We start from the raw sequence: 15,389 nt of genomic DNA on the forward strand, positions 1-15,389 counted from the left end.
TATCAGCTTTCTGGCTAGCACCGCTTTGATTTTACTTCCATCCTTATCATGTTAACAACGTCTGGCTGCGCTGTGAACAAATAAACATTGATCGACCGGTTGCGTGAATTAAGAAAGCAACGAAGGCCTCTTCTACTCAATATGACGAAAGAAGACGGCGCGACAGACGAAGATAAAGGAGACACACAAAGAGCGGCATTTTGTGTGTCTTCTTTGTCTTCATCTGTCGCACCGTCTTGTATTGTATTTCTCACGTACCAACTATAGCCCATGCAAGAGTTCTACTTCTCAATGTGATGGCCATTGCATTAAAGCAATCCTACCTCAAATATGACAGGTCGACATGCAAGTATGGAAGGAAATGCACACCTGGTGTTATCGGCTCTCCAAATTCGCTGGCGCTGGTGCCAGTGAGTTGAAAACGGGCTCGTCAGGGAACATCACGTAGCTCCAGTTCTCCGCAGTCGACGATGCATGGTCTTGCGTAAACACAAGCCTTGCTTTTCTACATGCTCCGGATATCGCTGGTATGCACGCCTTCGCAGAACTGCCTCGTGCAGACGACGCCTAATGGTTGACGTGCTGGCACACATTCAAAAGTGTCCTTTACCTCACGAGCCGTAATGGTGGGTGTGTCTGCTGCAGCGGCCACAATCAGTAGGTACTATCGCGCTCTATATCACTTGCAACGCCCGGCAGTGTAGCCGGAGCGTTTACCGGAAGCATAGTGGAGCCGACAAGCGACGGGCTTGAAAACGAAAGGGAAAGGATCTTGCTGTTCCAGCAGTCTGTCGTCTCGTCTTGAAAGAAGCATAGCGTTATCGCATCGCCAACGCTAGCGCGGTGTCATTTGTGTGACAATGCAAGGCGCATATTGCAGTTGATCACAGATTGCGCAGAGCAGACGACGCGAGGGATGCGGCTGACTGATAGAACAGCTGAATCCTTTCTCCTCTGTTTTCAAGCACGCCGCTTGGTGGCACCACCGTGCGTCCGGAAAGCGCTGCGGCCCCACGCTCGTGTGTTGCAAGTCATATTGAGCGCGATAGTACTAACCCTTGCCGGTAACCCTCTGTCAGTGCCCACGGAGCAAGTTTCCGAGCCGTCCCACATCACGGAATGCCTGGAAAATTCTGGCAGTTGTAGGCTGTGGGCGACCTTTGCAATAACGGGTCGCTCCACACCGCGAAGATAAAGAGAAATGATTGACGCTCTCTTTTCAGGCCGCACGCTGACGGGTGAATGTTTGATTCCGCTTTATTTGGGCTTTTGTGGTTGCGATAAGGTTGTACCCACTAGCAGAAACTAGCGATTCAGGAACTGTCGTGTTGGGCACCGGCTGCAACGCGATTGATCTTTTTCGCTGTTCGCATCGCAACCAGCCGCTGATAACACGACGGTGATGGAAGCGAAATCAAAGCGCTGCAGGACAAGGAACTGATATCGCTCGCTTCACCCAAGCGGGCCACAGCCGGTGTTGGCAGCGGAACCGCCCTGAGCAAGTTGAGATCGGCGGAAAGTGTGAACGTGGCGCTGCAGTGGTAAAGCGAGAAAATAAGAAAAACACAAGAAAAGCTATCGCAAACCGGATGAGCGCGCCTATGTCTGATGGAGACAGGCAGGCGGAGTAAACTGGACCCGTCTGTGGCCACGCACTCCAGTGTTCGCGGTACTCGTTAACGGCAGTTCCGCAACTGCATCCAATGAGCAGTGATAGGAAAGAGCTAAGAATCAGATTACAATCCGTCAACCCAAAGCGCTCCGACAGTTCGCCCAACTTCTTTATGTGTCCCAGAGTCTTGAACCTCAAGCCTGCGGTTGTACTGAGTCCTGCTGACGAACAACGCTTTTACTCCGGCCTAAAGGTCGTGCTCGCTTCAATCTTTACAGGTCATCTCTCACTTCGAGTTTTCTCCTAATTTGTTTTATTGAGGGAGTGCCCGTTTAAAGTGAATATACATTCATTACCATGCAGTGAATAGAGCGAACAAGTAATTAAGCCCAGCAGAAGAAGCAGTGTGCCTGAATGCTAACTGTAACGACCTCGACGCGAGGAATAGGCACTGGCCTGTCATCGTATAGGGCTCTAAACGCCAGTACACAAACCTCCACTAAGTGGTGTTATATCCACAACCTTGAAAATTCAGCTTGTGTCTCTTAAGCCCCACCTCGATGGACACTTCCGAGGCGTACACGCGAAGCGCCTACGCGCACGGACGTACGCTGGAGCCTGTCTGCGCATGCGCAAGGCGCGACGCGCGAGCAGGCGCGAGCGGGGCGCAGATATCTGTGCATGTCAGATATCGGCGCCTGCGCACAGGCGCTCGCGCGCGCGTCGGAAGCGAGGTCCGGTTTACAACAATGGGAGGACCGCGGGGCTCTCGGGGAGTCTTTTCTTCACGGCTTGAGCCCCCCCCCCCCCCCCCCCCCGAACTTTTCTTCGCGGTTTAATTCGTCTTTTCAGTGCCCCCCAACCCCTTTTCTTCACGGCTTGACATTTTTTCAGTCGGCTCGCGAAGGGGAGCGAGCCAGCACCAGGGACATGGAGGTGCACGCCACTTTCCAACGTCCGTCGCGGCGCGTGCTGGGCGCGCAGGCGCTCCTCCCGTACGCCTCGGAATTGTCCATCGAGGTGGGGCTTTACGCGAAAAACGGTGGGTGCTTGGACTGAACCCTCATCGCAGAGGACAGCTGTGAAGGGGCTTCTCAAGTTCTTGAAGGACACAGGATTGAGTTTTAAGATAAAACTTTCACTGCGTGCCTTTTGTACCCTGTTAGTAATTGCCTACGGACACGTGTAAAAGTGATCCCTCTTTCCTCTCTCCCCTTTCTATATATCGCTCCATGCCCCTTCCCACGTGTAGCGTAGCGTACTGGGCGTAGCCTATAGTTCACCTCCCTGCCTTTCCGTTCATCTTTCTCTCTTTCTGGAACCCGCAACATTCAATTCCCCTTTACTTTCAACATTTCACAATGCTGACGCTATCCCAGACTAAAAGCTGTAGCAACAACTTGACGAGGCGTGGGAACCGGCGGCAGGCAAAAGTGATAACAGTACAAAAATACTATACAAGATATCTGTTGGTATACCTAAAAAACCAGTCCCATCTTATCATAAATTTACAGAAATGTATAAAAAGATATCAAGACGTTATACAAAGACTAGCGTTAACATGCACACAATACTGCAACAAGACCTATAATTGCACGCATGAGAGGTGAAACTAACATGTGTATGTGCCGCCGCGGTGGCTCAGTGGTTATGGTGCTCGGCTGCTGACCCGAAAGACGCGGGTTCGATCCCGGCCGCGGCGGCTGGAATTTCTTTGGAGGAGAAATTCGAGGCCCGTGTACTGTGCGATGTCAGTGCACGTTAAAGAACCCCAGGTGGTCGAAATTTCCGGAGCCCTCCACTACGGCGTCTCTCATAGCCTGAGTCGCTTTGGGACGTTAAACCCCATTAACCAACCAACCTAACATGTGTATGTTTTTTATTGCACGCGCTACCATTTTGAGCCAGAAGAAACAAACACGGGTTACTCTAGAAACATTGAACGCAAAATTTGATTGTTTCTAGAGTGACATGATCTTCTCTACCCACGCAAGCAAGCAGAGAGGCTCACTCGGTGCTGAACAATCTTGCAGACCCCAGACATGGCCTGTGCTCCAGGTTTGCCTCGCCCTGGCATGGCAAGGAAAACATCCTGACAAGAAAGAAGCCCTTCAACTTCCTTGAGTGCGAAAGGTAAGCACCCCGAGTGTCAACTGCGTGGGTGCTTTTTCCGTTTTATTGAAGCAACTCTCGAGACTTTCAGGCACTGCTATACATCTCTACCTGCAAACAAGTTCTAATGCGAACACCTCGGGCTTAAAATGCGTTTTTAAAATCAGGTTATTTACACACTTTTGATAAGAGCGCCTGTACACTGCTTGAAATAGGTGCGTGGGAATGCAAAGTGTTAGGCCTCTGCTTCGCTGTATGCGTGAGTTAAGTAGAGCAGCATCAGGTCTCTTAAGTAAAAAGTAGAAGTAATATCAAAGAGATAGTGAACAAATAGCAGGGAACGGGAGTGCTTGTTTTTACATTGCGATCAGGTTTTCGGGTTTAAATCCTGCACTCCTCGAACAGCCTTTCAGTATACGGTCTCATCGAAGAGCGAGAAAAATCAAAGGCATTGTGGCGTACAGTTCTTGCCAAAATTAACCAGGCGACAAAAGACAGAAAAAGGCACGCAGGATTTATTTTCAGAAATCATGTCGCATGCGATTAACTGCCAAAGTGACCCAAAGAGGATATGAATAGTTCAGAGAGCCTACCATGTTTCCAGCGGCCAGTTCGTTTTCCATTGAAACTAACAAGGAAACAGACAAATCGCAATTCAATTTTTTTTGTCAAATAATATCAAATCAAGTTTATTTCATAGTCACACTACAGTACATGGTGATGGGATATACCAGGTGTCCCAGCTAAATATAACCAAGCTTTTAAAAAACACGGGGTGTCCTAGCCGTCTGAAACCAAATGAGGGTTGCTTAGAGTCGCATGACCTAGTCTGCAGTATTTTTTTTTCGTTATTCAAGGTTGACTAATTAGTCAAGCTTAATTAACTAACTTTTTAATTATTGACTTGAGGAACAAAATGTCAATGGAAACGTTGTAGATCGCTTTGAGAAACAGCTTACTGAGACATTTGCAGCAAAGTAATATTTGCGTAAAGTAGTTTTTTTACCGGAGTTTAACCTTAACCCACACAATAAGAAAAAGCTTCCACATGACAACCGTGCCACTTCAACGTCCCAAGGCGCGCCTTAAAGAATAAAATCCGTTTTTTTTTTTTTTTGAAGACCTCTCCTCGATGAGACTTTGGGTGCACATTGGGGCAGAGAAGTGAGCGAGCAGCTGGTCACGTGACAACTTTCTTTTAAGGCCAATAAATGAAGCTGCGTAAATCGTAACTTGACGGAAACAGCACTACTAGCGGTTTTTCGAGGTGATCTAAAACTTTTGCATTCACACTTTCTTTCCGAAGTCAATAATTAAAAAGTTAGCTAATTAAACTTAACTAATTAATTAACATTGAAGAGCGATAAAAATACTCAAGACTAGGCCACGCGACTATGAACAATCCTGAGTTGGTTTCACTGGACTAGGACACTTTGCATTTTTTTAAAGTTTGGTTACATTTAGCTGGGACACCCGGTATATACATCAGGAGACCCAAAAGTCGAAACTGCAAATAGGGCCCCCTATAACTTTGGAAGCCGCACTCTTATACCTCGAAAAAAACACCTTCGTCGATCACAGGAAGTGATGTTCGATCAGTTCACATCGCGCCAGGCTGACTGGGGGCAGAGCAAAGGAAAATCAAAATAAAACACGGAAGTAGGAGAAGAAACGAAGCGTGCTGCAGAGGCAGAAAGCTATTACGGGACCACAATACCGACTGTCCTTGGGGCGGCCAGTTCTGTCACAGAGCGATGCGCAGTGAACGTAACAAAGTGCACGCAAAAGATCCCTCGAATGGGGAAATCGTGCCTCGCCTAATGGGAGGGAGAAGCCTTCTCCGTTTGCATGCGTTTACGCGAAAATGCGCAACGAATGATTTCGCGTCCTTGGAGGTCTTGAAGGAAGCTCTCTTCATGGCTCAGAAAATACCATGCAGTGCATTCTTAAGCGTGTATCGAGATTTCAGGTTGCGTTAAACGCCCGCACCTGCAGTTACTAAACTGGCACACCTGTTTCTTGTTTGTGCATGCGTGTGGGTGAGAGTGACCAGCTGGGTTTGTGTGTCTGAGTGTGTGCGTGAGTAAGTAAATAAGTGTGTGAGTGGGTGGGTGAATTTGTGAGAGTATATGAGAGAGTGGGTCAGTATGTTGGTGAGTGAGTAAATAGGTGAGTTTGTACGTGTATGCGGGTACGTGAGTGAATTAATGAGAAGGTGGGTGAATGAGTGAGCAGATCGGTGAGCGAGTTTGTAAGAATATGTGAGTGAGTGAGTGAGTGAGTGAGTGAGTGAGTGAGTGAGTGAGTGAGTGAGTGAGTGAGTGAGTGAGTGAGTGAGTGAGTGAGTGAGTGAGTGAGTGAGAATGAAGTGAGTGAGTGAGTTAGTGAGCGAGTGAGAATAAAGTGAGTGAGTGAGTGAGAATGAAGTGAGTGAGTGAGTTAGTCAGTGAGTTAGCGAGTGAGTTAGTGAGTGAGTGAGAATGAAGTGAGTGAATGAGTGAGTTAGCGAGTGAGTTAGTGAGTGAGTGAGAATGAAGTGAGTGAGTGAGTGAGTGAGTGAGTGAGTGAGTGAGTGAGTGAGTGAGTGAGTGAGTGAGTGAGTTAGCGAGTGAGTTAGTGAGTGAGTGAGTGAGTGAGAATGAAGTGAGTGAATGAGTGAGTTAGCGAATGAGTTAGTGAGTGAGTGAGAATGAAGTGAGTGAGTGAGTGAGTGAGTGAGTGAGTGAGTGAGTGAGTGAGTGAGTGAGTTAGCGAGTGAGTTAGTGAGTGAGTGAGTGAGTGAGAATGAAGTGAGTGAATGAGTGAGTTAGCGAGTGAGTTAGTGAGTGAGTGAGTGAGTGAGTGAGTGAGTGAGTGAGTGAGTGAGTGAGTGAGTGAGTGAGTGAGTGAGTGAGTGAGTGAGTGAGTGAGTGAGTGAGTGAGTGAGTGAGTGAGTGAGTGAGTGAGTGAGTGAGTGAGTGAGTGAGTGAGTGAGTGAGCGAGCGAGCGAGCGAGCGAGCGAGCGAGCAGCATTTGAGACCCGAGAAACATGGGAACACAATTCTCAGCCGCGGCACCATCCCTCGTTATCCCCCGTATGCGTCAAGCGTTGTCGTCTCAGTCCAGTCCTTTGCAATCTCAAACCACGGCATTTCTACTCCTAAAGCCGGCTTTGTGCCCGTTCGCACTTTTTGACGTGCGTTCTTCCTACATTCTTTATTTCTTCGTCTCTTTTGCTACAGAGCCTCTGCTTAAACGTATGCCCATTTAGAAGAGCTTAATATTCAAGCTGTTCTTCCATTTCAGTAGACAGCACAGCCTAGAGGAAGAGCGAGAAAAGCTGTTTTGCGTCCCGTGTCCACGTCGCTGGTTCAAGTGGTTATAGGTTGAGGCTGCTGCTCTTTCATCGCACTTGGTTTCTGTCATCGCTACCAGGGGGCCAGAAACGTTCATAAATGTTATGCAGCAATGAATGAACGAGTGAATTTTTGACAAGATAGCAAATAACCAATTTCAATTCACTTTCAGATTATGATTTCATAGGTCGGTCTACTCACTCACTCATCTAATTCATTCATTCATTCATTCATTCATTTGGGGTTTCTTGCTAGTCTTGTCCGCATCGAGCACAGCGACAAATAGAACCGAAACCGTTGGCGCTCGGAGGCTCCAGCGGCACTGCCGCTGCATCCAATTCGCAAGACGTCGCGCTCTCGAGCGAACACAGCCTCCGCCCACTGTCTCCTCGTTTGCAGCGCAGCCATGCGAGACTACGGCTTCCTCGAGCGAGCAGCAGCTGTAGCGGCGGCCGCGGGGGAAGGAGGAGGAGAAGGCGCCTGCCGCTTCCAGGGGAGGCTGCGTAGCGCCGAGTCGAAGCCGGCGCGCGACCACCGCGACTCGGTGTTCTCCCCGAGCGCCAGCAGCATGGACCACCTGTGGAGCGGCCAGCACGAGAGCGGGGACTGCGGCGACCCCGCCGACTCCCGGCCCGAGTGGTTCGACGAGCGCAAGTTCGCCAGGGCCAAGGAGATCTTCAGGGAGCACCTGTTTAGGTGAGCGCCGGGCTCCGCTCGCTAGGAAGCGCAAACGCGGCCGCTGCTGCGTAGTTGGGATGGCGTCAGGACGCGGTCTGCTTGAAAATACATTCTCCGTGTCCAACATTTTGGGACAAAAGCATTGGAAATTTGTATGGTACAGCCGGCCAAATCTTTAGCTGGCGTGCGTGACGGCCGCGTTTTCCGTGCTCCTGCAGCTTATGACGGAGCAAACTTGCGGAAATATCAAATCGAAGCACAAGCTCACAAAGCCTCTGGAGCTTTCCGCAAGTTTGTTTCTTCGGAAACGCAGGAGCACAGAAAAAGGGGCCGTCGTGCGCGCCAGCTAAAGATTTGGCCGGCTGTACTGTTATGGAAATACTGAAGGTAATGGCCAATTCTTCTCACCTCTAGCAAAATCTTTTTAAGCTTTTACCATCGTTCGCATCGAGCAGTGAGGGCTACCTGTCATCAAAACCCAATAGGGAACGCTTTTGACAACAAGAACGGTAATAGCAAAACGAAATGCAAGCCTGCAGGCGAGAGATCTGCAGGCATATTTATTGTTATACCGAAATCCCACAATATATGAGAAAATTGCGTTCATAAGCTCTTTCCCGTTCAAAAATTCTTCTGTCCAGTGCCGCAGCACCCGGCTTTCGGCTGTTTGATGTTGTTGTGACTTTGGGCATCCCACCGCTGCCACCACTGTTCTGCCATAGAGGTGGTCCCGTTGCGCTCGCCACCCGTTTCGTGACTGAGCGTTGCCAGCTCTCTTAGCGGTAGCGAAGACTCCGAGTCAGGCGTCGGTGAGACTAAGAAAACGCTTTATACATTATGTACAGGGCATAATATAGTTCAACATCGGCACGGGGGCCGAGAGCTATACAACGCGACTGTTCTCGCACAGCGACGATCAGCGAGACACCAGCACGTCACACCATCCGACTCCACTCGTGAGCAGCACTCGACTCACGGTGGGTCGGCCACTCAGTCACTATCTCACACACTTGTTGTTGTTGTGACTGAGAGAAGAATGAAAAGGAAATTGCATGGGCCTGCTACTGGCTCTAGCCAAGCCACCACCGCTGCCACGTGCAGATAGAGGAGAGGTATGAGATCAGCAGAAAGAGAAAAAGGCAAGAAAAGACGCGCGTCGCAGCAACAACTGCGTCCGCCGGAGCGGACGCTGCTGAAAAAATCAGATATGCGGCCGAAGCCGCGCTCGCCGAAGCGAGGACAGATACTCTATCACACACTGTTGTTGTTGTTGTTGTTGTTGTGACTGAGAGAAGGATGAAGAGGAAATTGCACGGGCCTGCTACTGGCTCGAGCCAAGCCACCACCGCTGCCACGTGCAGATAGAGGAGTGTTAAAAGATCAGAGGAAAGAGAAAAGGAAAGAAAAGACGCGCGTCGCAGCAACAACTGCGTCCGCCGGAGCGGACGCTGCTCAAAAAGAAGCGGCCGAAGCCGCGCTCGCCGAAGCGAGAACAGATACTCTCCACCTATCACACACTTCCAAGCTGCAGCGTTGGGGCTTATATAGCCTGAGGAACGGTGGCCCCTCAGAACTGGCCAATCCAAAGGCAGCACTCGACGGCAGTCCGAAAGGACCAATCAGCGATCGCGCGGGCCAACCGCTTCAAATTTTGTCGCGCGCGGTGGCGTCCGGGAGAGAAGGAATCTGGCGCCTCGCTGTCTGGCCTCTTGCGACAGGTCCAGGCGTGTTGCTTGCAGATGCTTCTCCTTAGGACTCTGCTGCCGTACGGCGCAGCATCGTGGCTTGTCAGGGAGCGTTAGGGCGCGTGCCTTGCGGCGCAGCACCAGGGCTTGTCAAAAGGGACGTTCGCAGGAGAAAGTTTGCGGCCTGCAGATTTGGAATCTGGGCGGGTTTCCCGGCATAACAATGTGCAACGTTGTGGAACATGTAGAGCTCGAGAACAGCACCCAGAAAGACAAACAGTGCCATAGTTATTTTACATTTTGTGTTACAGTTATATTTTATTTTCCGGGCACGTTGTTAAATTCCGCAGCGTATAGTGGTCCTTCATGCTGAGCTTCTCGTGTAAGTCAGCTCTGTCGGACGCAGGGTCATACGCAGTATGTCGATGCCAGAAAACGTTTCGTGCAAGCCGATGACTTATTCTGCTCAAACACCCGACAGCAGCTCTCAATTACGGGCTTTGTTGCTTGCCGCAGTTTGATTACCCGTCACATCTGCGGAAAAGAATCTCAAAATACGGTCGCTGCGCGTCGAGGCATGCCTTGCGAACAACTGGGCAGATGGGTCAGTTTCTAACAGTTGTGTGTTTGCTATGGCCCGTGTCATAAGTAAACTGAAATGATAACTGAACCGTCACAAGATTTCTTTCAGGAGAATTTTCAGTATTGTGACGGAGTATTGTGTCCTCTAGGTCTGCACTGTTTTTCTGTTGTCTTCCGAATACACTTTTTTGCGAGTTTATTCTAATTGCTGTTATTATAATAAATGAATGCATTACGCATTGTTCATGTTCGCGTACACCACTGTTGCTCTGTCATGCAGGGTCTGGACCCTTTATTTTAAAACTCTCACAAAATAAATAAAATTCTGGAGCCAGACAGAAGGCCTATCCTATACCCTCCTTCAGTCCTGGATCACAAGCAATACCTATGTACTGTCTAACAAACAATAAAGAAGAAATATTCCGCAAGTCAACTTGCTTTTTACACAGCCCTAAATTGAACTATAGCTGAAATGGCGCTTACAGATTCTGATAAACGATGCGACAGATCTTCGACGAAACAGACAATAAAGTTTGTATCGACTACTATATGCGTATATTCGTGCAGCGTACGATTCTGTCTTCGTAATCGTGAAAACTACTATTTCTAAAAGAAGAATCGACGAGAGAGGCGGGACCTGTTAGCATGCGTCCCAGTGCTTTAGTTCGGCGCCAACGTTTCGAGTTGTCTTTGTCGACGCGATCATCACTGGCACAGTTGACATCGGTTCCACGCCCCAAGCGCAGATATCATGTGTGACAGGAATGGTTTCCACGAAATAAGTAGCAAGGTTCCCAGTGTTCCTTCTTACACTATGAGCAGTTACGGTCCAGTCGAAAAAGGACATAGTCGCGCCCAAAATAAGACGAAGTGTTTTGTTGTGTTGTTACAACGACCGTTTTTCTGTAGTATTGTGGCATTTTTTCTGTACTACTTTTCTGTAGTAACTATATAGTAACTAAAGAAAAGTAAATATGAAAAGTCTATTGTTACCACAAACATTTCTGTTGTTATTACAAGTTCTTGGCCAAAAATACTACAAAAAGTCTGTTCTGATGATCTGCTGTGCTTTTTTTTTTCTTTTTTACTGGGGAACGTTTCGAAATATAACATCAACTCTTGGCTTACCCTTAGAAGAAAAGAAGCGGTAGAATAAAATTGTTGTGCTCGAGATGCACAGCTACATGACATGGCCAATAACCTTAGCCATCTTCTGTCTTTCCTCGTTCATCTGTCCGTTCTTCAAATCCTTTCCTGAGTGCAGGATAGCCATTTGGAACTTGGTTTAATTGTCCGCCCTACATTCCCTTCCCTCATGTCTCGCTCCCCACTCACTACCGCCATCTGTTACCGTTCTGTGGCAGTCAGGACTCAGCAGACCACCGCTGTTGGTAGTTACACGTAAAACATTCTATTTTCAGCCTTAAAGATGTGTGGTATGTTGTGCTCGTTCTGGGTTGAGTTATGCACCAATCGGTGGTCACACAAGGTACCAAAAATAATTTTACATAGGTGCACAGCGGTGCTACCACATCTTCCTGTCTGATTTGGTTTATTCCTGGAAAGTATGCAACTACGCTAGCGCTAATGAAAACAGTTATATTGATGACCCGCGCTATGCAACAAATTGGAGGCTTCGAAGTGAAGGTTGGCTCGTCCAGAAGGTAACCAGAACTAATGACTTGTTTAGCATTTCCACGCAAGTATCCTTGGACTGAACCCTGATCGCAGAGGACATCTGTGAAGGCGCTACTCAAGTTCTTGAAAGACACAGGATTGAGTGTTAGGTTACAAACTTTCAGTGTGCGCCCTGTCTACCGTGTTAGTAATGGCCTGCGAACACATGGAAAAGTCATCTCTCTTTCCTCTCTCCCCTTTCTATCTATCCCTCCGTTCCCCTTGCCACGTGTAGGGAAGCATACTGGGCGTAGCCTATAGTTAACTTCCCTGGATTTCCTTTCATCTTTCTCTCTGTCTCTCTCTCCCCACGCTGGTATGAAGATTGTAGTAGCTACTTTTGTATAGCTCGGCTTCGGAGATTGTTCAATCAACCTGTCTTCCTCTCTCGCAGCTTTTTCTTCGCCCACCTGGTCGGCCTCGCCATGGTGGTGACGAAGCCATCCCTCCTGGAGCCGCTGGTCAGCACGGGTCGCTCCTCAAACCTACCGTCCTTGTACCGGCGCTACCTGAACACCCTGCGGCACGTCAAATGCTGGTACGAGGGCGACATCTGGAGGGCCAACGACGCGGCCGCCATCAGCATCGGCAAGGTCCGCCAGATGCATCGTGACGTCAGCGCTCAGCTTCGACATCGGCGTTGCCCGGTCACCGGCGCTGCCTACCTGTCACAGCTGGACATGGCCGTGACGCAGTTCGCCTTCATCGGGCTCGTCGTGCTGTACCCTCGTCAACTGGGACTCTTCGTAAGCGAACGCGACCTGGAATGCGTGCTCCACTTCTGGAGGTGCGTCGGCTACAAACTGGGCGTGGCCGACTCGTACAACCTGTGCGCGGGAAGCTACCGGGAGACGCTTCGGCTCTGCCTCGACATGCAGGAGAAGCTGATCAAACCGGGTCTGGTCAGCGCCTCCAGGGAAGGCGCCGCCATGAGCAGGGATATTATAAACGCCGTCCGGGTGCTGGTCATCTTCCTCAGCTACGAGGGCATGATGGCGTACTGGGCGCGCCAGGTGGGGCTCCAGTTCAACGCCGTGCTCAGCCTGTACGACTGGTGGAGTTACTGCCTCATCTGGCTCACCTTCAACCTGCTGCTGCGCTACCGAACCTTCAGGAACCTGTTCAACTGGCTCCTCAGGGTGGCCATCCGAAGGGGAACGAAGTGGGGCACCTACCTGCAGAAGCAGCTCGAGGCGCAGGAGCTGCACAGCAAGAGCATGAACCTCGGCTACGCCTACAGGTACCACTGAAGATGAGCCGAAGGTGCTGCACCGTGGGCATGGAGACGACACAACCAAGTGCCTCAGGATATGAGCAGCTTACAGTGCGTGTTTTTGCACACGAAGGCTGTGCGCGAACGTTTTCACGAAACGCCGTGATTTAGTGCGCTAAGCGGCAGCATCTCGCGCTTTCCACGATGACTGGACGGCATGGCATGCAACGTAACTACGGTGTTTCTTTGGTGATGGGGCCAGTAGCACATGTCCCTTCCTCTTGGCGTCTTTGAAAACACTCTACGAAAGGCCGACCGTCTAGACTTGCTTGCATTGACGAACTTAGGCTGGACCAGCGGTCGATGCAACGAGTTTAGTGATCCTCGTGTTCGTGATAGAAACGAGAGCGCGATCAAATGAAATCATGCCAGTCATGCACGGTGACTTCCTGCCGTTCTCGAACTCTTCTCAAACGCCTTCAGAGCAACGGGATGCAGGCGGAATTCCTTGTTAACGCATGCTGTGCGGTGCGCAGCCCGAAAGCGGATCAATACTGCTGCAGGTGCGAACTATGACAATGACTCTTGCACTGTGCGACCAGCCACACCCGTTGTTGTAGCTGTTGTAACGAATCAATTATATCTGTATTTTCATGCGTATAGCGTAATTGGGCTGGGACCTGTCTCGTTTGAGTGACAAACTGCGGTGGAGGTCTTGCAGTGGTGATGCAAATGCGACGTAGAAACCCAGCTTTATGCTTCTTACGGCTAAACGCACGCATACTATGGCAATATAATCGTCACACAGCCAGCGATCTACCTCTGCGGTAAGACTTACTTAAGAGTCGCCCTTGTAGGCCCGACGTATCGTTGACCTGCATATCCTCCGAACACTTTTCGAGAAGACGCTGCCCAGCGGTGCTCTTTGCGAAAAGTACTGATATGGATCGCTTGTTGCTTATGCATAGCATTAGCATGCAAAAGCTATCGGAATTTAGAGTGCTATATAATGGAGGCTTTGCGTCTACCTTCCCATCCATGAGAGAGAAGTGGTGAAACCCATTAGTAAGTGGACTCGTATACGGCTATCTGCAGAAGCACGGAAGCATACTGAATTAATTTCTCAGTTTTTATTGCACTGCTGAAGGCTGAACTTTTACACGCTCACAACGTGACGAAGATAAACGGGGTTCATGGATTTATGGGGGTTAACATCCCAAAGTGACTTAGGCTATGAGGGACGCAGTAGTGAAGGGCTCTGGAAATTTCGACCACCTGAGGTAAGCATGCACTGACACCGCACAGTACCGCCTTTGTCAAAAGTAACCAGGCTGCATGGTTTGCTTCTAGCTTGTATAGTGGAGCTCTTGTGGCTTTCCTTAAGATCAAAACGTGTTGGAAGGTAAGAAGACCCCCAGTCCTTACCTTTAACGACCATTTCAGCTTCAGGGAAGCTGTAAGGACTCCACTGTACGAGCTAGAAACAAACCATGCAGCCTGGTTGCTTTTGACAAAGACTGTACATGAGCCTCTAGAATTTCTTCTCCGTTGAAATCCGACCACCGTGGCCTGAATCGAACCCGCATCTTTCGGGTCAGCAGCCGAGCGCCATAACCACTGGGCCCACGGCGTTTGTACGATGAATGTACTAAATCATTCTAAACCGACCCTACTTTCAAATAAAGTCGAACTATTTGCAGAACTGCAATAGTTTGCACCATTAGTTTACTGCGCTAACATTGGATGTCAGCTTTTAGAACAATAACGAATAAAAATTTTGATACGTAAAGCGAGATTGCTCAGCGTGGACAAGATTAATAGCCGTATCTGAGGAAATACTTTTGTGACCTACACATGGTTTCCAAGACTGGGATTCTGAGGTAATCGCACGTTGCCACAGATGCAAGGCTAAGAACTGCGAACGTTAAAAAAAAAAAATCAGAGTTCGCCGTCAGTTCATTGTGAGCCATTCGCTGTAATTAGTGAAGAGTGACAATTTGAGCTAGGCAATTTTCCGCTGTAATTACTTTGAGCTCTTCCCGAGTAGTTCTCTCGGGTCCAGCCATTAATTTAACAGCCACCTGTCACGGTGAGCACTTTGCACACAGTCCGGTCGGCCACAGCCCACGTGTCTCCCAGGCTGCTTCTCTGGGGCATTTCCACCCACGGTCCACGACGCTGACGCCGACGGCGGCGCCGCGTTTTCTGTGACGTGAACCCCTCCACGCTATCGTATTAAAATGTTCTGTATCCTCCATGAAAAGTTCAAAATTCTGTTCCCAGAACTGGCGACGGGAACCTTTTGCAAAAGACTCATCGTTCTCGGGGTCCGGCTAGCACTGACTTTGTACGAAAGTTGGGCACCTTTTCATGAATAACGATACAAACTGTTCCTTTTGAGATGGCCGTATATGAAACCCGTGCCACACGGCTAGATTTAATGTCATTAAGCTTTAACGGCATTCGTGCGGTTCCACACGCATAAATTCAATGGC

General features: G+C 49.3%; 2 protein-coding genes across 11 annotated transcripts in view; one reads left to right on the top strand and one right to left on the bottom strand.

Moving 5' to 3' along the window:
- Positions 1 to 13,562, top strand: part of LOC149330876 (uncharacterized) — a 43,167-nt gene extending 29,605 nt beyond the window's left edge. For 3 of the 5 annotated variants that reach the window (XM_089561584.1, XM_089561585.1, XM_089561583.1), the window contains exons 2-4: positions 3,646 to 3,745; positions 7,459 to 7,755; positions 12,076 to 13,562. In XM_089561584.1, the coding sequence (XP_089417710.1) occupies positions 7,466 to 7,755; positions 12,076 to 12,931 (1,146 nt within the window). In that variant the 5' untranslated portion in view covers positions 3,646 to 3,745; positions 7,459 to 7,465 and the 3' untranslated portion in view covers positions 12,932 to 13,562. Of the gene's footprint in view, positions 1 to 3,577; positions 3,746 to 7,458; positions 7,756 to 12,075 lie in introns of all 5 variants that reach the window. The other 2 variants (XM_089561587.1, XM_089561586.1) reach the window with 2 other exon arrangements.
- Positions 1 to 15,389, bottom strand: part of LOC149330872 (thyrostimulin alpha-2 subunit-like) — a 233,407-nt gene that overhangs the window by 118,358 nt on the left and 99,660 nt on the right. The window contains exon 1 of one of the 6 annotated variants that reach the window (XM_089561582.1): positions 370 to 2,354. The exons of the other annotated variants lie outside the window; for them this stretch is intronic. The gene's annotated coding sequence lies outside the window, so the exon portion shown is untranslated. Of the gene's footprint in view, positions 1 to 369; positions 2,355 to 15,389 lie in introns of those variants that run through there. 6 annotated transcript variants of the gene reach the window in all.

This window comes from Amblyomma mixtum, chromosome 9 (genome assembly GCF_055824585.1).
Source record: "Amblyomma mixtum isolate Tamu chromosome 9, ASM5582458v1, whole genome shotgun sequence".
Taxonomy (NCBI): Eukaryota; Metazoa; Arthropoda; class Arachnida; order Ixodida; family Ixodidae; genus Amblyomma; species Amblyomma mixtum.